Source organism: Mesoplodon bidens (assembly GCF_964165515.1).
Source record: "Mesoplodon bidens genome assembly, chromosome: 2".
NCBI classification, from domain to species: Eukaryota; Metazoa; Chordata; class Mammalia; order Artiodactyla; family Ziphiidae; genus Mesoplodon; species Mesoplodon bidens.
This window is the reverse complement of record NC_138177.1, coordinates 145,109,721-145,134,591: the sequence shown is the minus strand read 5'-3', so window position 1 is coordinate 145,134,591 and position 24,871 is coordinate 145,109,721. Positions and strand designations below refer to the sequence as shown.

The 24,871-nt window shown below is 40.8% G+C and overlaps 1 protein-coding gene across 5 annotated transcripts in view; it reads left to right on the top strand.

The window, feature by feature from the left end:
- ELAVL4 (ELAV like RNA binding protein 4) overlaps positions 1 to 24,871 on the top strand; it is a 152,226-nt gene that overhangs the window by 85,026 nt on the left and 42,329 nt on the right. For all 5 annotated transcript variants that reach the window (XM_081220300.1, XM_081220301.1, XM_081220299.1 and 2 more), the window contains one exon: positions 16,218 to 16,458. In XM_081220300.1, coding sequence (XP_081076426.1) covers positions 16,218 to 16,458 — 241 coding nt within the window. Of the gene's footprint in view, positions 1 to 16,217; positions 16,459 to 24,871 lie in introns of those variants that run through there.

The following is a 24,871-nucleotide window of genomic DNA, read 5'->3' as shown; positions in this document are numbered from 1 at the left end:
GTTTACAGATCTATCTGCTAATCGCTCAAGACATGAATTCCTAGAGGGCAGGTATCAAATGCCCTGGAACTCAATTATCTAATAATAATAAAATATTTAATCTTTGCCACATTCCTATGAACTCTACCAATATTGAGAAAACTGAGACATAGGACTGTTAAGTAACATGCCCAAGGTCACACAGCACAACAGGGATTTGAACCAAGGCATTCAGGCTCTGGTGCCTGTGTTCTTAACCACTATGCTATGCAATAGGTACATATTTGAATTGATTTGAATTGGATGGATGTAGAAGTAATTACATGATAATGTAGTCTCTCATTTGTTTAAAAAAAATAACGTGGCCGGCATGCCAGGCTCTGATAGTTGTTGCAGCAAAATATTAAGAAGTCCCCTTGGCTTTGGCTTTGGCTTGTGTGACATGTAGAAACTCTCACAGGTGGAAATGTTCTCTGGGCTCTTAATCGCCAGACTTTAGCCAGATTCAAACCCAAAGTGAAAATGAAATATGAGTTTAGGCCTGAAACAGAGGAAATCAGAGGTCAAAGGAATCTGGAGGTGAAGAAACAGAGGCTGTAAAGATGGCCTTACACAGAAAATGGAAGATCCCTGGCCTTAAAAATACAGTCTTTTGAGACAGTTTGAAAGAAGGTGAGGGAAACAATAATGATAAGTACATATAGCTTTAGAAGATGAAAGTGCTCCTACTTTTAAATTGATTTTGAAGAGGAGAGAAAGAGAGATGAGAGAGGTTTATGATAAGAGCTGAATGGTGGGGAACAGAGCAAGGAAAGCAGATTTCACTATGGAGAGCAGAGAGCCATCCATTCACTCATTTATTCTACCAGCGAAACCTGGAGCTGGTCCCTGGGGTTACAAATGAATCAAACACAGTCCCTGTCCTCAAGGAGCTCACAGTCCAGTGATAGAGAGAGATAGGAAGATGGAGAGTCCCGATGCTATGTGCTAAATGTCCGTATTAGAAGTGTGTACAAGGGAGAGAGGAGGGAGCCGTGATGGGGTGCTGAGGAAGGGTGTGTTAGCCCTGCTGATGAGAGAGGAGGGCCTTCCGGGCCAGCAAGAGTGTTTTGCAGAGTGTGGCATGAGAGAGAACACAGTGTGCTCTGGTTTGTCATTGCTGGCCGCAGAGTGAGCTTTGTAAGGGCTTGTGGAGGTTATGGTGGGTAAGGGAGGAAGATGGGAGTCAGTAACAGGAAGACCCCAGTTCCTATCCCAGCTCTGAACATTGTGAGCAGGGGCTGGTCATTCTACCCTCCGTTTTCTCCTTAACTCTTAGTTTGCTCACCTATAAAATGCAAGTGGTGGGTGGAAGGAGGGCATATCCCATCCATCTCTGAGGATCTTCATGAAGGTTAAAAGGGGTGTTGGGTGTGAATGTGTTTACAAACTCCCCTGCATCTAGCATGTGATTTAATGAATTCCTTCCAGTGGCTTTGTAAGGGTTCGTCTGGTTTCTGCAGGGAGATGGCACTTGCTGTGTTATCTCTGCACTTGCCACCACGCCTTTCCGATGGTGGCCTGGAAAATCCTCCTGAAGGGCATTTGGTCCATGTAGCTGCCCCTTGGGGTCGACAGGAGGGAGGAGCCATCCAAATGGACCAAGAATACCCCCACTCTCTCACCCTGAGCAGGTCCATGTGGAAAGCCAGGAATGCCCTCCATATTCAGTATACAGAGCAGTGTGTCGATTTCCTGAAATATCCTGTGAAAACAAGAGGGTTTTCATTTTGAGAAATCAGAAACCCTAAGGACTGCTTATTGCATTTGAAGTATCTAACTTTTTTTTTTTTTTTTTTTTTTTTTTTGCGGTATGCGGGCCTCTCACTGTTGTGGCCTCTCCCGTTGCGGAGCACAGGCTCCGGATGCGCAGGCTCAGCGGCCATGGCTCACGGGCCCAGCCGCTCCGCGGCATATGGGATCCTCCCAGACCGGGGCACGAACCCGTATCCCCTGCATCGGCAGGCGGACTCTCAACCACTGCGCCACCAGGGAGGCCCTGAAGTATCTAACTTTAACCCATTCACAGTAGAGAGTTTTTTAAAAGAGGAAAGTGTACCAGAAATTGTCTGTAAGTGTTAAAAATGGTGCTTTCATTATTCTTTTTTTTAAAGTTCACTTAATCTCTCCTCCTTTGCTCTATATTTTCCTGACTGGTATTACTGTGAGAACTTATTAGTTAATGTTTGTGAAGCATTTTGAAAATGGAAATAGCCATTGACATAGTGATGAGCAGTAACGTGTTTAAGTGTTCTTTTCTATTTCAGAAATTAAATTCCAGGGATAAATCTTACCAGCTCTCAGATTAGTCAACTTTGCCACCTGCAACACATTTTAATGGGCACATATTTTCAGTATGTTATGTTTCGGACCAGGAGAATGAACATGTATTAAGCACTTACTGTGTGCTGAGCTCTGAGCCAAATGCCTTAAATTTGTTATTTTCAATCTTCACTGTAACCCTGCAAGGCAGGCAGAAAATTGTTCACATTTTTCAGATGAGTAAATTTGAATTGCACCTCAGAGAGTCTTAAGTGGCTAAGCCAAGGTCAAGGCTGGAGCTGGTTTTCAAACCCAGATCAGATAGACTCCAAACCTCATGCTCTTTCCATTATACCATGTAGAATTTTGAATTAAGATCTTTCCAGTAACAACAATTTATTTGGCAGTATTTACTGACTAATAGCAGACACATAGCCTAGAATGTTTTTAATCGGATTAGATCATTTACTTTCTCTGAGACTACTGGGTTGCATCTTATGCTGATAGGAATTCTTTCCTCAGACGAGGAGGTTTAGGGAAGGGCACAGAATTTGGTTTCAGACTTGAGTGCAAGTTGCAGTTCTGGCTGAGTGACAGTGGACACTGCCTGAAGCCTCATTTCTCCGTCATGTGTAAAGTGACTTCACTTCTTCAAGCCTCAGTTTCCTCAGCTGTAAATGAGAGGAGTGACAATTACCTACTTTGCAAAGTTGTGGGAGAATTAACTGAAGTAATGTACGTGGAGATACCTGTTACCATTTATTGTGTGCTAACTGTTGGCAGTATTGAAAGGACTTCGTGGTAATTGCTTGCCTAGACATTTTCCTGTGTAAACCAAACAGGATCTCCATTTATTGAACCTTTGCCATATTCCAGGCAGGGACTTTGCTAGGCACTTTGTATGTGCTTCTCCATTACCATATTTATGACATTATATAATAATTACTTATTTACTTATTTATTTACTTCCTTGCAGGCAGGAACCTCTTTTATTTCCTTTATATCCCTGGCATTTAACATAATGGCTTTTGGCTCATCGAAGGAACTCATTAATGTTAAGGAAGTTAGCTTGGCTTTTGTTTCTTTATACTGCTTTTCTTCTTTTAAAAGATAACTTCAGTTGTGGGAGGGGCTATTCAAATGAAGCACTATATTATCATTAGTAAATTGTGACTTATAACTTGCTTTAAAATATGCCTGTAACTAAAGAAGTTTAGGTTGCACTGATTTGACAACAGCTGATTCTGAATATCTGTTAGTCTTTCACTCTTTTAAAAGGTAAATTTCTGGGATAAAAAGAATATATCAAGAGTTGGAAGAGTTTGCAAGCAAATTTACTTTGTGTCTGTGATTTCAAAGGAGATGGTTACCCTACTCAACTCTTTTCAGTAACCTTAGTATATCATAATTTGGATGTGTCATATCTAAATTATTAGGGACATATTAAATTAGTCCTAAAAGGGTCTTATCTGAGAATTATATATTATGCAGTTTGAATTTTATTTAAAGGTAATAATTTTGAACTTTACCATGTGTTTTTAAAAGGCTTATTATTTCTCAACTTTTAAAATGCCAGTTTGACTCTTGCCCAATTAGTATGAATTAGTGAGATTTCAAAAGCATGTTTTGATAAAGACAAAAGATTGTTTGTGAAGACAGAAATATTAACTTATTTATCCTCTGTTCTAATCCAAAATTTTCTGTTGTTATGAAGCAAATCATAATGCATATAGTAGGAGATTTTTAAAAATAGAACAATGAGGAGATTGAGATGAAGGAAAACTAAGAGAATTTTAAAAATAAGATAAACTCAGGGGTGAGGTTTGTGCTTAAAAAAACAAATCAAGTTTGCAGTGAGGTCCTATGCTCTTTCTTTACACATAGTGGGCTACAGATTTGGCAGTCATTTTCCTAGCAATATTACAAAGAGGGGACCCAAAGAATTACAGGATGCAGCATCCATAAAATAAAAGTAAACCCATCACACAGATAATAGAGAATATTAGTGGTTCATTGCCATAATAAAGTATTTGCCTCAAAGCAGATAGAAATATTCTGATACTTGGTATTTTTGATTTTTTTTTTTTTTTTTGCCTCTCCACTTTGCTTCTTGTTCATGAGATTTTTATAAATATGTATTAGGAGGATCTCCGTATGCAGGAAAGAGAGCGAGAGAAACTCAAAAAGCATGGCGTGGAATGCTGCTTGACAGTGTCATACATTCACAAGATGTCCTTGAAGACGGAGCACAGAACAGAGATCAGGGAAATTTTGGCAGCTGCAGTTGGGAAAATAAATGGCTGTTGTGTGATTGGGCAGATCCTGAAAGCAGGCTCCTGCTCAAACCATGTAATTAAGAAAAGTGGGAGCTTTTGTCCAAGAGCAGAATGTTCATAATATCAGAGTTTGTCAGCAGGAGCTTTTAGAACAGATCAGTACTTTTCACTCCCTGATCCAGGGAACAGTTTTCTTATAAATCATCCACTCTCCTTGCTGTCCTCATGAAGGTTGCTGCCAGGCGATAAGGCAGACTTAGACTGTAACCTCACTAATGTGCAGTGATGTAGGTGAAGGGGAGACCAAATCAGAGACTGTTTCAAGAAATGCAGTTTTTATTCATTTGGGCTCCTATGTAGAAACAAGCAGAGTGTGGCCAAGGAGAGATCCTGCAGGACAGCGCTGGGAAGGAGATGGAATCATTTTTTGTTTGCTTGTTTTTGTTTTGTTTTGTTTTTTGAATTTTATTTATTTTTTTAAACAGCAGGTTCTTATTAGTCATCCATTTTATACACATCAGTGTATACATGTCAATCCCAATCGCCCAATTCATCACACCACCACCGCCCCACCCCGCCACTTCCCCCCCCCCTTGGTGTCCATACGTTTGTTCTCTACATCTGTGTCTCTATTTCTGCCCTGCAAATCGGTTCATCTGTACCATTTTTCTAGGTTCCACATCTATGCGTTAATATACGATATTTGTTTTTCTCTTTCTGACTTACTTCACTCTGTATGACAGTCTCTAGAGAGATGGAATCATTTTTAATACTGTGGCTCCGAACTGGTTTGAAGGATTTGACATTTTCTTTATTTTTTAAAAATAGCTTCCTTTCAGATCATAAAAGTGCGATATTTTCATTGTAAAACAAAAAACTTGGAAGATAGAGATGGAGACAAGTATAACAATCACCTATAATCCTACTATTTATTATTAACATTTTAATTTTCCCTCCTACTCTGTGCATGTTTATATAATTGACATAGTCAATTTTTTTTTTTTTTTTTTTTTTTTTTTTGCGGTGTGCGGGCCTCTCACCGTTGTGGCCTCTCCCGCCGCGGAGCACAGGCTCCGGACGCGCAGGCCCAGCGGCCACAGCCCACGGGCCCAGCCGCCCCGCGGCACTTGGGATCCTCCCGGACCAGGGCGGGATCCTCCCGGACCGGGGCACGAACCCGCGCCCCCCGCATCGGCAGGCAGACCCTCAACCACTGCACCACCAGGGAGGCCCGACATAGTCAATTTTTTATTTCACCTTTTTTCTACATTGATTACAAACATTTTCTCATGTTATAAAAACCATTATAAACATAATTTTAACAGTTGTGGAATACCGTGTCATAAAATAGATGATAACTTACTTAGTCACCCCCTCTTTTGGGCCCTCAGGTTGTTTCTATTTTTTCACACTTCTGGGTACACTTTTCTTAATATACCTTGTTGTGCATACTTTTGGTCTACAGAATTCTGGATTCTTTTCTGAGCTTCAGAATGGATCATCGGTCCAAGAATATGAACATGAGGTTCAGAAAGTTTGTGCCCATTTATATTTCCACCAATAATGATGAGAGAGAGACTATTTCACTGCCCTTTAAAGCTTGACACTTGCACACTTTGAATTTCTATCTATGTTCTCTGTAACCATTTTTTCCACAAATAATTCACATCCACACTTCTCCCAACCCAGGTCTGCATTCTCACCAACCCTGGTTTCCTAGAGTCCAATTTTACTTGCACCCACTTGCTTTCCCAGAGAGTGTCCCTTTTTCTAATGTTTCTTTCTTATACAAAAACAGAAAACAAAGTCAGTGAAGGAGGAAATTATAAATAAAATTTCAAGTGTGATACAGGAATTTTCAAATTTAAAACTACCCTATTAGATTGTTTTTCAAGATCTTTTCACCAGTGAACATACAGATATAATATGAGGCTGTGTGAATCGTCCATGGGTCTAATTTATACATCGGCCACTTATACATGCACTGAGGTGCTGAGAACCTTTTTGTTTCTCTCAGTAACTTTGGCTTCAGAATTTCCCCAGATAATCTCTCTTCGAATTAGAAGGGCTGTTGGCATTATACAATTCCTCTTAACAAAGAGAAGGTTGGTTGCTCTGTGCAGATTTTTCTAGATACTAACTCCCTCTACTCCCCTCTGCTCTCCTCCTCGTCTCTACCCCAGCTGTGTTAAGAAAACAAGGTTAATTTTCAAAATAAAAAATATTTTAAGTAGATATCTGAAGAATTCAATTTGAGTGTGCACAAAACTTAAATTCAGAGAAGTGACCCAATGCTTCAAATCATGATATAGATACAGAAAAACATGTGGCTTTTTACAGCTGAATCTTGGTGAGTTTGCTCATACTCTGAGCCACTAGCCAGGCATTTTATAAATATAGAGTACTTACGTTTACATGAATTGTGCCACTGGCTACTGTTTATGCATTTAATCAGAAAATAAGTCCGATTTAGTCTGTGGACAGTTTTACAGGTGACTCATTAATGTTCTTTGTATGGAAGATAAAGATAACATATATTCCATCACAACTGGTTCCCATCCCAACAGGAACCCATAGCTTAATATTAGGCATTATGGATATTTTGTCTACATTAAACATTCAGATTTTGGGGGCTTAAGGAGTAGAATGGGAAAGGAATTGTTTTCCAGTTGATTTTTTTTATTAGAGCTGATATTTTTGCAGGAAGCCTGAGCGCTTGCCCACGAAATTGCATTTATATTAAAATGAAAACATTTGTCTTTTTCAAATATGCCTTTAATGAAGAAATCCTATTGAAAGTTTGGGATTGTATTTACTTATTGGCCATTATGGAAAAGAAGACTGAATGGGGGCGTGGGGGTGGGTGTCATTTGAAGGTTTCCCTGTCTTTATAATGAACTGGATGATCAAGCCATCCCTCAGCTCTGGAGAGTTTTCTGTAAAAGTCTGTTAAAAACCAAATACTCAGGGGTTGTACCAGGACTGCCCCAGATGGGCACACCAGGAAATCATTTTAGGCCCAAACTGAAGCCCTAAAGAAACACTGTAAGATATAAAGGAGGCCAGTATTTATTTAGGAGGAGAAATATATGTGATGTGTCTGGGGAAGAAGATTAAAAACTTGGATTTCTGTGAATTTGAGAACAACGCCTAAAAGACATTAAATTTTGATTATGCTTTTCATTTAAATGCTGGCCCTGCTATTTTAAGTATTAATGCCTCTTATTCTCTCCAGCGGCGGCTGATTTTTTTTAAAAAGCCCTGACTGTCAGCACTGAGAATACTTTTTGCCATGCCTGGTATTCATCTCCAGTGAAGAAGATGCTGTTTCAAAGGAGTAATGCCTCAAGCTTACCTCATTGTTACAAATAGTCACTTGTTTAGGACGTAAGCATTTAGACCAGAAGCAGGATTGTCAGTTCAGTATCAGAATGGTGTATGACTAGTCTATGTGTAAATTCATTTACGTACTTTTGGTGAGGGGGTGGGGCATTGTTAGACAAAGTCTGAAGGGAATTGCTTAAAAGAAAGAGGTGTATATGATTGATTTTAATTATTTGTTTACCTCCCCTCCTTTCCCATCCTCTCACCTTGAACCCTCTAAGGGCAGGGATCAAAGTATTTTTGTTTCCCCAATTCCTCAAACAATGCCTTGGTCTATAATAGCACTCAATAAACTTGTCTTGAATTGAAAACACTTGTTTTAAAGATATGCTGAGAATTTATTACCACATAACTTCCTAGAGTAAATAGGTCTTTCAGGTTATTTGTGCATCTGCCCAAAGGCATTATTAAACTGTCAGCATGTTTTCCTCAGTTGGAATTAAATTTTTTTTTCTAGAGTTTTCTAGTTCCCGTCTAGCACAATCTACAGAAACTTGGTACAAATGGTTTTAGGGGACCTGAGTGCAGTGTTCAGCCAGATTCCCCTGGTCCAGGGGTCTTTGTGAGTCATCACATATAATTTAGTTGGGGGTGGGTGTATATTCCCAAGCTCCCTTTTCCTAGAGTGATCACATCATAGATCTCAGCCCCTCCTCGTGGGCCCCATTTAATAACGTATCTCCTTCCCAGTTGAATCATAACCAGGAAAATGTTATGTTAAAAAAAATTTAATCTGAAGGGACTTGAGCAAATTAAAACCTCTTGAAAAGGAGACAGCATGGAGTTTATGAGCTGATGGACAAAACTTTAAAGAAATATCAAATGGGGGGGGGGGGGCGTGTAAGGACATTTTTAGTATCTTTCAAGGAGCAAGAAGAGAAGTGAGGAATTACTCCTAAAAATAATATCTGTCTTCAGGAACACAGAGCCTGCTGTGTAATTTTCTAACTTTGGGGATTTGTTTTTCAGGCTTTTGAAAAGTGGGTGAGATGCAGTAGTCTGTGCTGCTCTACCAGAGTCTAACACAGTGCATGTCAGAATTTTATAAGGGTCAAGTGGGAAATGCCTACAAAGAGAATTAGGACTTTTATTTTTGTTCTCATGAATAATTTAAATCTATTTCTTTAATGGTTCGATTCAGTGACTGCCCTTGGTAAACATTATTCTTCATGCTCTTGGGAGCACTTGTTCTATTACATAAGGCTTAGCCTTTATACATAAATTTTCAAAAGTCCTTCCAGCATGGTAAAAGGAAACACCTTTAAATACTCATTAAAATATTTAATAAAATACATATGTGGATCGCAGATGTACACACCTGAAGCAAGTTTGCAATTAGTACATTCCTTTAGCATCTTTCTAGTTTCTGGGAATGCTGACATTTAGAGGGTGCTGAAAGTAGAAGGGAGAGTATTTGAAAAAGAAACATCACATTCCTGTGACCTTCTTAGGTTCTTTTCTCTTGTTCCTTTTGACTGATGATGGAGTATCGAGGTCACCGCCCCACCCCCCAAGAAAATCAGAAGTTGAGGACAGCTCAGAGTGGTGTGATGGGAGTACAAGGGCCCTGCACCGGGCTCTCAGATGATGAATGTCAGTAGTGAGTTCTACATAGACAGACACAGGTTCCTCTAATATAAAGTTGTACCCTTCTATTTGCCTCGTGAAGTAAATACTGAAAGTGTAAACTAGGTTAAGGTACGTAAATGAAAGACCATACAATTTATTGTCAGAGTGCCATTTCTGTGGAAAATACTGGAGCAAAACCATGGTGGTGTGGCTGACAGGATTGGTGTGAGGGCTATGGTAGGACCCCTGCTGTGCCTACCTGGGGTCTGGAATAGTGATGTCCTCAGCTGTGAGGAACAGGACCAGCCCTATAATGCTTACCTGACCCCCCCAAGCCTGAGCACATGAAAGCCTTGTGAAGAGTGGGGGACAGAGGGAGCTGTAAGAGATTCATGAGCCGATGGAAGAAATATTAAAGGAGGCCTTACGTACTTTCTAGAATTTTAGAATGGGTCTCGCTTAATATACTTAAAGGACTTTCTGGCCACAGGACGTGCTTGCTCTCTCCTCTGAGATGTGGACCCTTCAGCAATAAATTTTTTTTTTAATGAATGAATGAACTCTGAGGGCAAGAAATTACATGAAAAGAGTGATTGGGGAAGGAAGGCAAGTTTTTGCCCTTCGATTATATTGCTACTCATAGAATCAATTGGGAGATTTCAGTCTGAGACAAAGGATTGGCTTTAGTGTACCTAAAATGTTATGTGCATATATATTTTTCTGAGGAGAAAGAGCAAAGGCATTCACCGGCTTCTCTACAGGGTCCATGTCAGCCAAAGCTTCAGCCCTCCTGCTTGAATGAATGCCTCTTAGAATCTGCATTTGAAATAATTTCTAAGTGTATGCCTGGCATGTAATAGCAACTCAATAAGTATTCTGTCCTCTTGTTATATGTAAGATGGAGATGACATTAATAAAATTATTGGCTTGTACTTCACAGGGTTGTTAAGAGGCATCTAGCAAACTATTGGACTTTCAAGGACTTTCATTCATTCAGTAGTTCTTTATGCAGAACCTACCAATTCTCAGGCCCTGTCCTACATGCAGGAGATACTATTATAAACAAAACAGATGTGGTCTCTGTACGATGGAGCTCAGAGTTCAGGTCGCCATTCTTTGTGAACTGTTTAAAGTACTCTACTCAGAAAAGTAAGGAGGTAGACATGTCTCCACACCTATATTCAAGTGCATTTCTGTGATATGGCCACCTTCACACCCTCCCCGAAAAAAAAGTAGAAGTAAACTTTCATCTAAGGGGCCATGTCTGCATTGTCACAAGAATACTCAAGTGAAGTAGCCTATAGGCTTAGGCTTAAGTCCTAGCTCTGTCTCTAACTAGCACTGTGACCTGTGCAAGTCACTTCCCCTTTCTGGTCCTCAGTTTCCTCATTAAAGTTACAAGGTTGGGCTTGGTGGTCCCTGATGTTCTCTGATATCTGTCATGCATCCACACTGTGAACTCAGTGAGGGCCAGCTCCTTGTCTTTGTTGTCTGTGTATCCCCAGGACCTAGCACAGTGCCTGGCACTCCAGGGCTCCATCTCCGTTCATCTAACATTCCCAGATCTAGCCATTGTGGAAATGAACCCTTTTTTAATGCATATAACCGGGCATGTCCAGGAAGTAGTGTAACAGACACCTTGGGTGGACAATAACAAAAGATGTGATTGAACAGTTAATTTAGGACCATTGGGAAGGACCCAGAATTGTGGTGACAGAGATACCATGAAGGGCAGAGAGGGTTGGCTCTTATTTTCAAGAATATCCTGAGAAAGAAAGAAGCCTGGCCCAGCCTCTGCTTCTTACCCCCACTGCCTCCACAGAGATAAACGACCCAGAGTGATGATCCAGCAGCTGCATGCCTGAGGCCTTCCCTCTCGCTTTTGTTGTATATTTTGCAGAAAAAAAAGGGGGGGGGGAGTGGGAGGGGTGAGGTTAATGCCTTGAGTGTGAGTAATTAGTCATTCAAACCATCAACATTTACAATGACAGGATTTGAGTGCCTACATTATTGTGCACTGCTCTAATAGTTTACCCCTGAAATTTTCTGCCTGTATAATGTTTCTTAAAATATATCACGGGAACATAAAAGATTTAATGCAGTGCTTTGTACAACCATTAGAGTTTGAAGTCAACTGAACCTCCTCAATGCTCTATCCTGGATGCTGACTGTAATTCTGCTCTTAATTTCCATTCAGAGGAGGGAAGGAAGGCAAGTCAGGGGTTTGGAACCTGATCAGCTACGAAGTTGGCTGTGAGACCCACACAGAATCCTTCATTAAAGTCCATATGCACACTTGAGTAACTGATATATTTATTTGCAATGACAGTTGTGCTGTTAGAATATCAAAGGCCTTAGAGTAGGGAAGCAAGCTTTCTGATTTTGCCGAGCCGGCCTCTGAATTTATTGAAGGATATGCTTCCCACTAATACACATGTTTACCTCTGGTCTGTTTCCCAAGTAGAGATTATAAGTGTCCTCTCTTTAAGATCTATCATGTAACCTTAAAGTGCCACAGTTTCATATTCTTGCATTCAGTATATTTACATCTTGGCAACTTTCTTATTTTCCAAGTAATGTTTTAAAATGCTCTTGGTTCACTTGTGTATCAGATTTGATTCTGACATTTTACATTTCTGATTCTTTTTTTAAGCCTGTCTTGCATCCTGGGATGCGTCATTAAGACCAGCAAGGGGTCTTATTACATGATGTATATTAACACATTTGCAAATGTTTCTCAGCTTTGAAACTGTACGTTTTTATTGAGAAAACTCTGTGTGTGTGCATATGTGTATTTTCCTCAGTTCCTTCTGAGTCCACAAAAGGATAACTGTGTAGTGTGTGTGCAGAGCAAAGAGAGCTCCATCTCCATGAGATGAGAAATGACTTGACCTAATTTATAGGTTTGTTTGGTTAAGGTACCTCAATACTGAACATTGTATCTCATGATTCCTTTTCAGAGGTTTGGGCCCAGTTCGGGTTGTCAGATGTCCAGATGGGGCTCAGCTCCAGGAGTCAACATAAATTTAGGAAATCCACATAGGATGTAAGGAGATCCAGAAAGCTGATTGGGGAACTGAAATTTCTTTGCTGCAGACTTGATACTTCCTAGGCCTTTCTGGAGCAGGGAGACCCATGAGATGTTCACAGAGACAAGTGCTGGCTTTCGCCACGTGTGTCTGTGAGTCGAGCATCCAGTGAACAAACACCGAACACGGCTGTCAGTAGTCTTAGTCCCACAGAATCTCAGCCTGCTTAGGTATGACTTACATTCCTCTTACGCCATCATTAACACCCACAAAGCTGCCTCGCTGCAGAATATTTTCTAGGTGTTTGTTCAAGAGCCGAGCCGTAAGAAGGGTAACCTAAGAAAGTGGAGCAGCGAAGGTGTTCTGTAGATTGTGGGACTGGCTTTTTTGCCACTAAATCAAAATGCAGTAGTTGGGCAGCTCTGTGCTTCTGCCACCCGAGCCTCCTGAATTGGATAAATTCTGTTTTTTAAGTTCCTTATTGAGTTGGCAGTGCTCCTTGTGTTTGTTGCCTGGACACCTGACTCAGTGAAGCAGTGAGACGACACAGCAAACGGAGGCACTGCACAGACCCAGGAGGCCGAGGCTTGGCAGAGCAGAAACCTGCCGCACAGCCAGGAGTTTCAGTGATGCTCCGGAACAACATCTCCATTAGCGTGACCCCTCCCCTGGGCACATCGCCCTCATTCTTTCCTGGGCCCTTGCCTCAAGGGCAGAGCAGCTGAATAGGATTTACGGGGTGCATTTTCTATCAGTGCTGAGGAGAGCTTGATTTCCGATTCCTCTCAGGAACCCTTTGCTTTCTCCTTGCTGTTTGGACCAGCCTAATGCAATCCCACAGTTGACCTGAAGCCAAGAAAGTTGTGATGATTTAAGTGGAGCCACTTATGTTACCTACATGACGGCAAAGAATCTTAGAAGCTTCCCACCTTCCTCAATCTGCCTTATTTCCATGACTCCTCTTGAGACTTCTTTTTTTTTTTCTTTTGGTTTCATATCCCATTTGTGATTATCAGAAGAAGAAATGATTACAGTAATGCTCACCTATGTAGGGCATGATGAGGAATAATACTTATGATGCTTCTAGCCACTTTATGTTCTAGACAACTTATATATATAAATAACCTTGCACAGTAGGCTTTATTCCAGTTTACAAAGAGGAAACTGAGGCTTCAGAGTATTGAAGTAACCTGCCTGAGATCACAGAGCTAATAAGTAATAGAACTAGAATTTTAAGTCAGCTGTTCCCTTGGCTAAAAACTCATTCCCTTTTTACTACCACTATGTTTCAGATGAGTAGATAAGCAAAAAACAGAACAAAACAAGAGCAAAAAATGGTCTCTGAAGGTTGATGAGGATGAGCAGCAACTAGAACTTTCCTACGCTGCTGGTGGGAGTGTCAACTGGTACATCTACTTAGAAGAACTATTGACAGTATGTACTAAAGCAGAATACACCCTATGACCCAAAAAATAGACTTCCAGGAATATTCCCAACAGAAATGTGTGTGTGTGTACACCAAAAGACATGTATATAATGCTCATAGCAGCATTATCTACAATAGTTAAAAACTAGAAACAACCCAAATGTTCATCAAAGTAGAAGAGATAAATAAAACATGATATTTTCATACAATGGAATTCTCCACAGCAAGTGGAGAAGAACAGCCTACCACTACATCTCACAACATGGATGACACCCAGACATAATGTGTGAAAAGACATAAAAGAGTATGTATTGTGTGATTCCATGTATGTAAAATTCAAAAACGGATAAAACAAATCTATGGATTAGAAGTCGAGTAGTGGTTACCTTTGGGGGTGGTATGAATAACAGGGGTGGGGACACAAGAAAGGCTGGAATGCTGGTCATGTTCTGTACTGTGATCTGAAAGGTGGTTACTTAGGTGTGAGTTGTGTTTACTTTGTAAACATTACTTGAGTTGTACCCTTAAGATTTGTGCATTTTGCTACATGTATATTAGATAAACATGCTTATCTCCCCAAAATTCTCTGAGCAGCCAAATGGTAGTAATGGAAGCTACTAGTAACCAGGTGTCTGCTAAGCTTTGGTTTCCTTGTCTATAAAATGTAGAGGATATTAGAATATGGCTCACTGCTTTCTTGTGGGGAGTCAGTGAGAGAAGTCACATCAGGTGACTGGCAGAATGACTTCAATAAATATCAATGATTGTGGTTATGTTCCCACAACTATTCAGGCACTTTACATATATCCTGTCACCAGATACTTCTTACCACCTTGCAAGGCAGGTGGCATTGTTCTCCTCTTTCAAATGAGGAAAACTAAGGCTCCCAGAATTTAAATCCCTTACCCAAGGTCACACAACTAGGGAATGGCAGAGCATGATTCCCTTTCCAAGGAGGTGATTGTTAATTTCACATAAGACAGAAAGCACACCGTGAAGGATGAATAAGGGATGGTGCTAGGATAGAATGGAAAAGTGGGACTGATGAGCTGCATTTGGGGCCAGGAAAACTGGGTGCAGGCCCAGACTCTGCCCCACTTTCCTGTGATGACAGAAAAGTCACTGGATGTCTCTGGAATTCATCTCAAACATGAGAGTTTTGAACTGAATTTTATTCCCTGAAGTGCCTTCCGGCTCTGTAGTTTTGTGATTCTCCATGTTTGTCATTCTATACAAGGCATCTTTAGGACCCGGCTCCGTGAGCTTAAACCCATTTTTCATGTGAAACCTTATTCTATCAGTATCTTCTTGGGACTTTCCTGAATGCCCCTATCCTTTAAGCAGGTTTAATTGCTCCTCTGTTACAGGCCCATTGTCCTACTGTAGCCATTTGCCTTCTGTGTCTTCTGTGGACTGTAAGCCCCTTGTGGGTAGAGACCGAGACTTATCTCTTTTATTTCCATGCATGCTGCCTCAAACAGTTCACACATTCGTGGAAATATTTGTTTTATTAGCTGTTTAGATACAGTGAACGTCCTTTTTAAGTAATGTGTGAGAGGACAGCCTGGGGCTGTGCTAGACTTAAAGTGGAGACCTAGAGAGAACTTTTCCTTCATGTTTTTAATTTTATTTGAGGTCCAGGAGAAATAGTAACAGAGGCGCTGGGGAGAAAAATTATTAGATAACTTTGTAGCTCCCCAGAATGCCTTTATGAAATCTGAAATTTGATCAGTATTAAGTATCAGTGAAAATCTAAACCCTTCCCATATGGAACAACCCCACTTAATTTAATGTCATTTTACTTTATGAGACAGTTAATAAACAGGTACTGTATTTGACCTTGTGAGCATAGCCCTCTATATTTAGTTTTTTCAGCTTTAATGGAACTATCATTTTAATCATGATTATTACTTTACATTTTAATTATAATTTGGTGTGGCTTAAGTATACATTTCTGAGAGTGATTGTGTAATGAAAACAGGAATTAGCTTTTCATTAACAAAATAATGGGAGAGTTCCCACTGCATTCTAGTCTGTGCTCAAAATCTACAGGGGCTGGCCTAAAAATAGCAAGGGGAGTTTAACACTTTGGTTAAAAACATGTTTCTAAATTGGCTGTGTTCACAACACCATCTCTTTTGCTCCATCCTGCTTTATCTTGTTCTCTTTCTTTACAAAAAATAAAATAAAATCTTGAAAGAGACTTTGTGTCTTTGAGATATCAAAAGGCTTACTATTTTTATTTTTATTTAGATAATTAGCACCATGGAGCCTCAGGTGTCAAATGGCCCGACATCCAATACAAGCAATGGACCCTCCAGCAACAATAGAAACTGTCCTTCTCCCATGCAGACAGGGGCAGCCACAGATGACAGCAAAACCAACCTCATAGTCAACTATTTACCCCAGAATATGACCCAAGAGGAATTCAGGAGTCTCTTTGGGAGCATTGGTGAAATAGAATCCTGCAAACTCGTGAGAGACAAAATTACAGGTATGCTCTTCTTCGATATTCTAGGCTTGGGATTCACAGCTGCGTTGTTCCATTAGATGTGCAGATCTTAGCAGAAATGCATATGTGCGGTGATGCCTTTTGAGTGTCTGCAGCGTGTATCCTGCATTCAAGGTCAGCGTGGGTACACAGTCATAAACTCATATGCGTTTGTATACTACATGAAACCACATTGCAAATTGGTAGGACTGGGAAGCAGATAAAATTTTGGAGCTTCCTCAGCTTTAGTTTATGTGAAATAATCCTTTGGATGTGTCCTCTTTTATTCTTAATCAGCCACCCCTACCCTTTGTTCTTTAGTTCTCAGTTCTGCCCTCTGCCCTCCCTATACTAGTTTTTATCTATTTATCCCTTTCCTCTCAAACATTTGGTTTGCATGTGTCCAATGTATTTCCATGTATCTGAGACTGTCTTTTAAAGGGGGCCATTGTGGTCACAACTGCCCATTGTCCCTGGGAGAAATAGGCCCCAAGGATAGCAGATGATTCTGGAATAAAACTACCCTGTAGTAGGAGGGAGATGCTTGATGAAGGTATTTTATCTTATTTATTTGTTTGTTGTGAAGATACTCTCTGAGAAGTCAGAGACTTTTTACTTGAAAGTGAAACAATACCCTATACTTCAATACTTGAAAGTTTTAGGTTCTGATTTTTTTCTAACTGACAGCCATTTATTGAGGACTTAATGTTTGCCAGATACTGACGCTATTATCCTTTGGGACTGGGGATGAGGGTAGTTTCCTTGTAATCCTTCTGGAAGTGGGAATGTTTTCTTAGAAAAATACTGGACTACATAGTGACGGCAGTGAAGCTACTGCTCTCTGATGCTCCCGTCCTAAAATCATTCACACTCAGCGTTGAGTATTTGTCATTTTTTGGTGTTGACTTTTGCTTCCCTCTCTCTGGACAGTTTAATTGAAGAGCAGCTGGCCTATATAAGAAAAAGGAAACTCTAAAATACAGAGATACATTATCTTGATTTTTAAATCAGAGAATCCAGTGTATTTATGTGCATGTAGCTATATATATTCTCCATTTCTTCTAATTCACTTGTTAATTTGTCCCCCATTTATATTAAGTATTTTGCAAAATCATAAAACTAAAATAACTGTCGAAAATATAAATCACATAACCCTCTAAACATAATTTCCTCTTCTGTAAAATTGGAAAAGAATACTTATCTCAAAGGGCTTATTGTGAGGATTAAATGAGAGACTGGATATATACTGCCTAGCACAATACCTATTGCATAGCAGTCTCTCAGTAATGGGGGAGGGTGTTATTATTATAGGTACAGTTAGTATGTTTCAAGGAGAATGGCTGAACAGAGAAATTTTATCAAGGTCTCCAAATGGGCCAGGGCTTTGGTGTTCTTATCCCAGAGCCCTGGATCATCCATCCTTTGACAGAGCTGCCTATGCTCTCAGAAAGCCAATGTTTAGATTCCTGAAGAATCTTTATATAATAGGATGATAATTCAAACCAAATTAAAACCAGTTAACCATATGATTCCTCCTCCCACTCCTGTATAGAAAATGTATTTTTGGTGTAGCCTTACCTTCTAAATAGGGACTCTGCCAGCTAGATTAGTGAATATTATTAATCACCTTTTCAAAAGAGTTCCTTTAGAACTATAGTAAGATTTTTGAGAAGTACTGATTCGTGGTGTTGTTCCTTGTTTTCTAAAGACACATGTTTAAACAAGCAGATTCCTTTACTGAAAGAATGCTAATTTGGTAGTTCACTGAGTGTATTTGAATAAGAGTGACAGCTTCGAAGACAGCCTTTAATTTGGTATACAAAACCAAAATTGTCAACTTTGGTTTGTTTAGCACCCTCTCCAGCACAAGCAGAGACATACAGTAGCATCTGAGCTTAAAGAAGAAGCTTACGGGTTGAAAGCAGAAATACAATGCAGGCATAAATTTATAATTATGCGTTTTTTTAAATTCAGGGGGGAAAAGAATTTTATTTGCAGAGAACTTATGGGAATGAGGCAGGGAAATATAGAGAGACCAGAGATATTTGCCCTCATTTGGTAGCAGTGTTTAATAAAAGTAGAACTTGTGGTTGTAAAGAGTGCTTATTAAATTCTTCATTTACACTACCTAATTAATTCTAGCATTTTAAATTAACAGTGAAACTGGTCCCTGCTGTACCATTCCATAGATGCAGCATATTTCCTCCATCCACCCGTTGTTCAGGTTTAATTGGCTACGCTAAAAGTCAGAGAAGGAGGGAGAGATAGGGCTGTAGGGAGGTGGGGAAGGAGTGGAGATCGCTCTGATGGAAGACGCTCTGAGGCCTACATTTGGGGTTAAGTGATAACGCAGGCTGGGAGAGGTGAGGTTTCACACCAGCCAAGTTAAAAGGCTGCTGCTAGTGGTTCAGAAGTCAGGGTAAATGACATCATAGGTATTTTTGTTGCCCTGATTTTTAACATCCCCAGTCCCCCTTTTCCTCCAACACCTCCTACAGATCTCAATGCATCTTGATCCTGTGAAGTTTACAAGGAGTTCTAAATATCCAGTGGGAGGATTTGGGGGGTGGGAAGTGGCAAAGAGATAAGAATTCAAGATTAAGATTTTCCAGCCTAAACCACTCCCGAAGAGAATGTAATAGATTCCCTTAGAAGGTTCTGGCTTCTAAAATTGAGAGAGAGAGTAAGAGAGGGGGCGAGGTGGGGGGAGAGAGAGAAAGAAGGAAGGAAAGAAGGAAGGAAGAGAGGGAAGGAGGGAGGAAAGAGGAAGGAAGGAAGGAAAGGAGGGAGGGAGGGCAAGAGAAACTGTTAATGGTGTTGCCAGTAGGCTGGCTTCGCTCCTGGCTATGGGCTGTCAGCGAATTCTGCGTTTGAATTTGGGCATGGACTTAAGTGTTGTGGTACTGAGGACATACTTGTTACTATTTATCAAGTACTTACTCTATGCCAGGTACTTGCTAGGCACTGAACATACCTTATTTTGCTTAACATTAAAAACAGCCTCCATTTTCTTAGATGAAAACACAGAAGCTTAGTAACTTCCCCAGACAGCACAGCTATTAGCAGGTGGTAGAACCGGGATTCACCCCCAATTTCCAAAAGCGTGATCTTATGTGGAAGCATGTGCAGGGTGCCCCTGCCTGTGGTACCTGAAGATCCCTGCTAACCCTCAGCCCATAACCCAATGAAACACTGGGTTCCTCTGAGTAGCAGTTGCTGGCCGCACTCTGCACCTAATGCACCATGGCTTAAAACAATACTCCTGGGCTTCCCTGGTGGCGCAGTGGTTGAGAGTCCGCCTGCCGATGCAGGGGACATGGGTTCGTGCCCCGGTCCAGGAATATCCCACATGCCGCGGAGTGGCTGGGCCCGTGAGCCATGGCCGCTGAGCCTGTGCGTCCGGAGCCTGTGCTCCACAACGGGAGAGGCCACAACAGTGAGAGGCCCACGTACCGCAAAAAAAAAAAAAAAAAAACAATACTCCTGTGTATAACGGGAGGCAAAGATAACAATATTTATCATCCTCTGGGGATATAACTCCGTCTTCAGTGGAGACCCAAATTTACTGTAAGTGCCAGGTTTAAGATTCCCTCATAGTGCTTTTGGACATCTCTGTTAATATCTTCTCAGAGATACTAGATTTTCTTTTTTCCAATTGGGAAAGGCTGCTTATCAGGATAATCTAGGTACCAAGGAGAGAAAACGTGTGTCCCTAGTCGCTTTTGTGTGCAGCTGTGAACGCAAGGAGGCTCTGGAAGCTATGTCCTTTATTTTTCTCCTCCATCCACATACAGCCTCTGCTGCTAGAGAGGAAGGAAAGTGGCATGTGGCCCACAAGGATTTATGCAACTGAGGAACTCAGGCAAAGAGCACCAAACCCCTGGTAAAAATTCTATTATTACCGTGGACTGCAGATAATTGAATTAGTTTCTTATTTTTTTTTTAATTTTGTTGCCTTTTTGTTTTTCAAGCTTTGAGATTGTATTTCTGAATCGAGGTTCCTAGATGATCAGTATTTTAGGGAAGGAAACATATGGCTGAACCAGGATAGAGTTTGGTGGCTCAGGGTATGTCTTAAAGCCAGAACAGCTGGAATGCTAAATTGCATTTTTATAATTGTCCCTCTTGTTATCACTTCTCTCCAAAAGGAATAGAGAAAGCATGGGGGAAACTAACAAAGAACAATCACCAGAAATAAATCAGTGTACAACAACAAATAGTTTTGATCTGCCGGTCTAGATTGTGTGATTATTTACATCATAGAGATAAAAAAAGGAATTATACTTTTACTTCATGTCACTCTCCATGTGCCCATACAATGCAGTTTTTAAGAGGAGTTTTCTATCCATTTCAGGCGAGTGAGAGCTCTGAAGCAGGGGTTTTGAGGACAGGGTGGTCCAAACGGAACACTATCGATTATAAAACTGAATATATGGAGTGACCGCTATATGGAATAGATTATGTGGGCTGTGGATGGCTGAGAAAGGGTGAAGTCTGTGTTAGCTGGAGCTATTGGCCGGAGTGGGGCGGCGGTGGTTGAAAGATGGGGTTAGGATTTAGGTAGAGGGAAGAAAAGCAAAGAATGGAGCTAAAATTCCAGTCTAAGAACAAAAGACTTTTTTATTCCTCTGTGCTTTGGACAAAGGAAGTAGAGCTGGGACGTGCCTCTTTGGAAGCAGTAGTCTTATATTGAAGCAGCATTGCCAAGTGAAGCTAAGCATACAAAAACATCAAGACAGTTAGAGTTGCACCCCAACGGACAAAGACAGCATTTCCTAAACCCCACCTCTAATCCATCTCTTCATTTCCTCCTTTATAACACATCTTTGGCTTAATTAATATTATCATTTAGTGGAAAGAGCAGAATAAGGCAAAAAAGATGCTTCGCTACTGGAGACATCAGGGTGAATTCTTTGCCAAAGGCTTTGTATGTAGAATCACACCTCTAATTAAAGGAACCATCTCAGTTTTGATTCAGTGATATTGGGTAACTTCTCTTCTTTCTCAGATTTGTGAAAGTGCTAATATTCCTGTATGTCCCTCTCAGGAGGTAAGATGTGGAGTGTGGACTACAGCAGTGGGGGGGTTGGGCAGGGGGCTGTGTCTGTTAGAGCATCAAGGCCAAGAGGCATTACATGGAATACAGTCTCTTGGGTTAAAGAGGGAGAGGAGAGTGAGGGTTGTGGGGTACCTCATGTTACCTTATATACTTACTTACAAGGAACGACTAATAGGGACACTATGAGAACTTAATTGTTTTGCTTCTAAGATAACTTTATAAACAATAAAAGGCCCTGAAAAAAATCCTAAAATATGAAAGTGCTTCGAATTCACTCCTGAAACGTGAATTCAGCCCTAGGGTAAATTTTATTAGTATAATTTCTGACAGCACCCAGCAAAGATGAATAAAAATAATAGCAGCAGCTTTTGTATGTTTTTGTGTGCCTTCTGTGTGTTCTGGGCACTATATTAAAAGCTTCAAATATAGTTGCTCATTTAAATAGTAAATTGGGACTTCTTGGAGATTCATAATCATAGCCAATGTTTATTGAGTACTTACTATGTGCTAAGCATTGTGCTAAGATCAATAAATGGAGTTTCACGTAATCCACAAGACAGTCATTTTACAGTCAAAGAAACTTGGACTTAGGAGCAATTGAGTCATTTGCCCAAGGTGACTTAGCTCCCAAGTAGGGGAGCTGGAACTTGAACTCTTGGCTGTCTGACTAATTGTGAGTTATCCCATTATAGTTTATCGCTGGCAGTTTCCCTGAAAATACTAAACTGACATCTCCCCGTTACAAACCAATTCAGCTTATATTGCCTAGGGAATGAAAACTTTTAGTACAGGGAAAATATAATTAGAATTCAAAATCTTTTGTTTTGGAAAATAGCATGCTATGCATTGAATTAAATAAACGCCAGTGTTTTTCTTTTTTTTTAACTTTTTTTTTAACTTTTTTTTTTTTTTTTGTGGTACGCGGGCCTCTCCCGTTGCGGAGCACAGGCTCTGGACGCGCAGGCTCAGCGGCCATGGCTCACGGGCCCAGCCGCTCCACGGCATGTGGGATCTTCCCGGACCGGGGCACGAACCCGTGTCCCCTGCATCGGCAGGCGGACTCTCAACCACTGCGCCACCAGGGAAGCCCTTAACATCTTTATTGGAGTATAGTTGCTTTATAATGGTGTGTTAGTTTCTGCTGTATAACAAAGTGAACCAGCTGTACATATACATATATCCCCATATCTCCTCCCTCTTGAGCCTCCCTCCCACCCTCCCTATCCCACCCCTCTAGGTGGTCACAAAGCACCTAGCTGATCTCCCTGTGCTATGAAACTTCTTCCCACTAGCTATCTATTTTACATTTGGTAGTGTATATATGTCCATGCCACTCTCTCACTAATGCCAGTGTTTTTAAATTAAGCAGGTTGCTGCTTACCTGAACAAGGAAGCATAGACAGAGTGGTTTTCACCTTCAGATTCTCTCTTCACAAAATACCCCTCACTGTGTTCTCCTTTATCTTGCAAGCACCGTATTGAAATGGATGCTGCCTTAAGTTTAAGCATACTTAAAACCCGGCCTCAATTATGCATATCCAAGAAAATCCCAAGATATCGATTAGCTAAATGAACTTTTCCACATGCATATCAGAGGGATATTCGTTAACGATGGGAAGAGTAGAGGAAATAGTAGCATTTATCAGCATATTTTGCTGCTGATTTTGAAAATGTACTTGGTACAGTACAATGTGCCTCTTGAATTCAGAGGAAAATCAGGCAGATTTGCATCTGTTATTTTATTTATCACCTCCCTGCAGTCATTTTATACATATTCCACAAAGAAGAATAAAAGAATTTTGAATTGTTGACTTGGGGAGGGGGTTGATTATTATTGGAGGTGAATGGAAAATTTTTAGGTATGGAGAAGATTTGGGAAACTAATGCAGTTACAGAACAGGAGAATAGGGGTCTACTTTATTAAGGGGAACTTAGAGAACGTTAAGTGCAGACAGTAAGCCATATAATCATTGTGCCTCTTACACACCCATCAAGGGCAATCAGAGACCTCCCATCCTTTCTAATTAGGACAGGTTGGCAATTGAGTGGAGCTGTGAGGTTTAGAGTCTGTGCAGGCACAATCTTTTTCTTTCGACACATTTCTTTCCCCAGGACGGCAATAGGCAGGATTATAGACCAGGTATGGTTTCCTTTTGCCCCCTGGCTATCTTTCCCTTCATCTTCCCTTCCAAATCAGAGGGTTCTGCCCTGCTTCTGAACTCAGATAACCCGTAGGAAAATATTCTCACATCCCAAGAGAGATGTCTCAGAGGATTTTTACCTAGGATGTGAATCAGGACTGGGTATTTTAAGGATTTTCTATTTCTGTACTTTAGCTGACTGTTTGGTTCATAAGACCAATTCCTTGTTCACTAACCACCCCTCCTTCCCCCAACACATAAACACACCCGCCACACACACACACACTCACTTCCCCCTTCTCTGTAAAGTGACCTGGTTGATTGAGACTAGGAACTAAGCAGGAAGGTAATGTCAAACTGAAATTTCCACACATTATCTAAAAATGTAATTCGTCAGCTTCAGGGTAGGAGGAAAGTGCTTTCTGAGATGTGTTAATGGGAAATTCATTTTTTTCTTGTCTTCTGTGAGCTGTGGTAGTGGTGATTTCTTCTTTCACTCTGCCTCCACCCTGCCCCCATTCCACATTTCCCTTACTGCTCTTAACTGATGAACTCTGTTATCTGTCTTTTATTCCTTGTTATAACTAAAGGTCTTTTTAAGTTGCCTTTTTGTTTTTTTTACGGCCCCAAGTTGAGCTTTGATGGGAGAAGATATTTCTAGTTTGGAAAGAAGATAAAATTCAGATGGAGGCCATATATTTATATAAGGCTTTTACATTTGTAAAACATTTTCAATCGGCCAATTGTATTTATTTAGTGTCTGCTCCTTCAGGCCAAATAAATGTTATTTCCTTTCCTTCTCTTCTCTTAAATTCTGTATCAGGTTCTGTGAGGAAGCTAAAAAGGGTAAGATAGTTTGTGCACACATGTTGCTGCTAACAGGGTCAATGAGTCGGGGAGGCCAGGACAAATCACAGGACCCTACAGAAGCCTGCAGGTCTGGGAGGGGCTGGGAGCCTGCTTATGATGCATAAAGGTGGTGCCACCTTGCTGTTTTGTGTGGGGGTGGGGGGCGGGGGGGTTGTTTTGTTTTTCACCGAAGCCCAAACTCACCTTTCCTGACCCTAGCTGTTAATTTCATTGGAAAGATAGCACAAAAGGATTCATAACAGAACAATGAAGTTGGAGGTTTGCCGACTGTGTGTCAGCTACAGTGCTAGGCATGCCATATATGTTATCTCATTGAAGCTTTGTACCAGTTATGCACGGTCAGTGA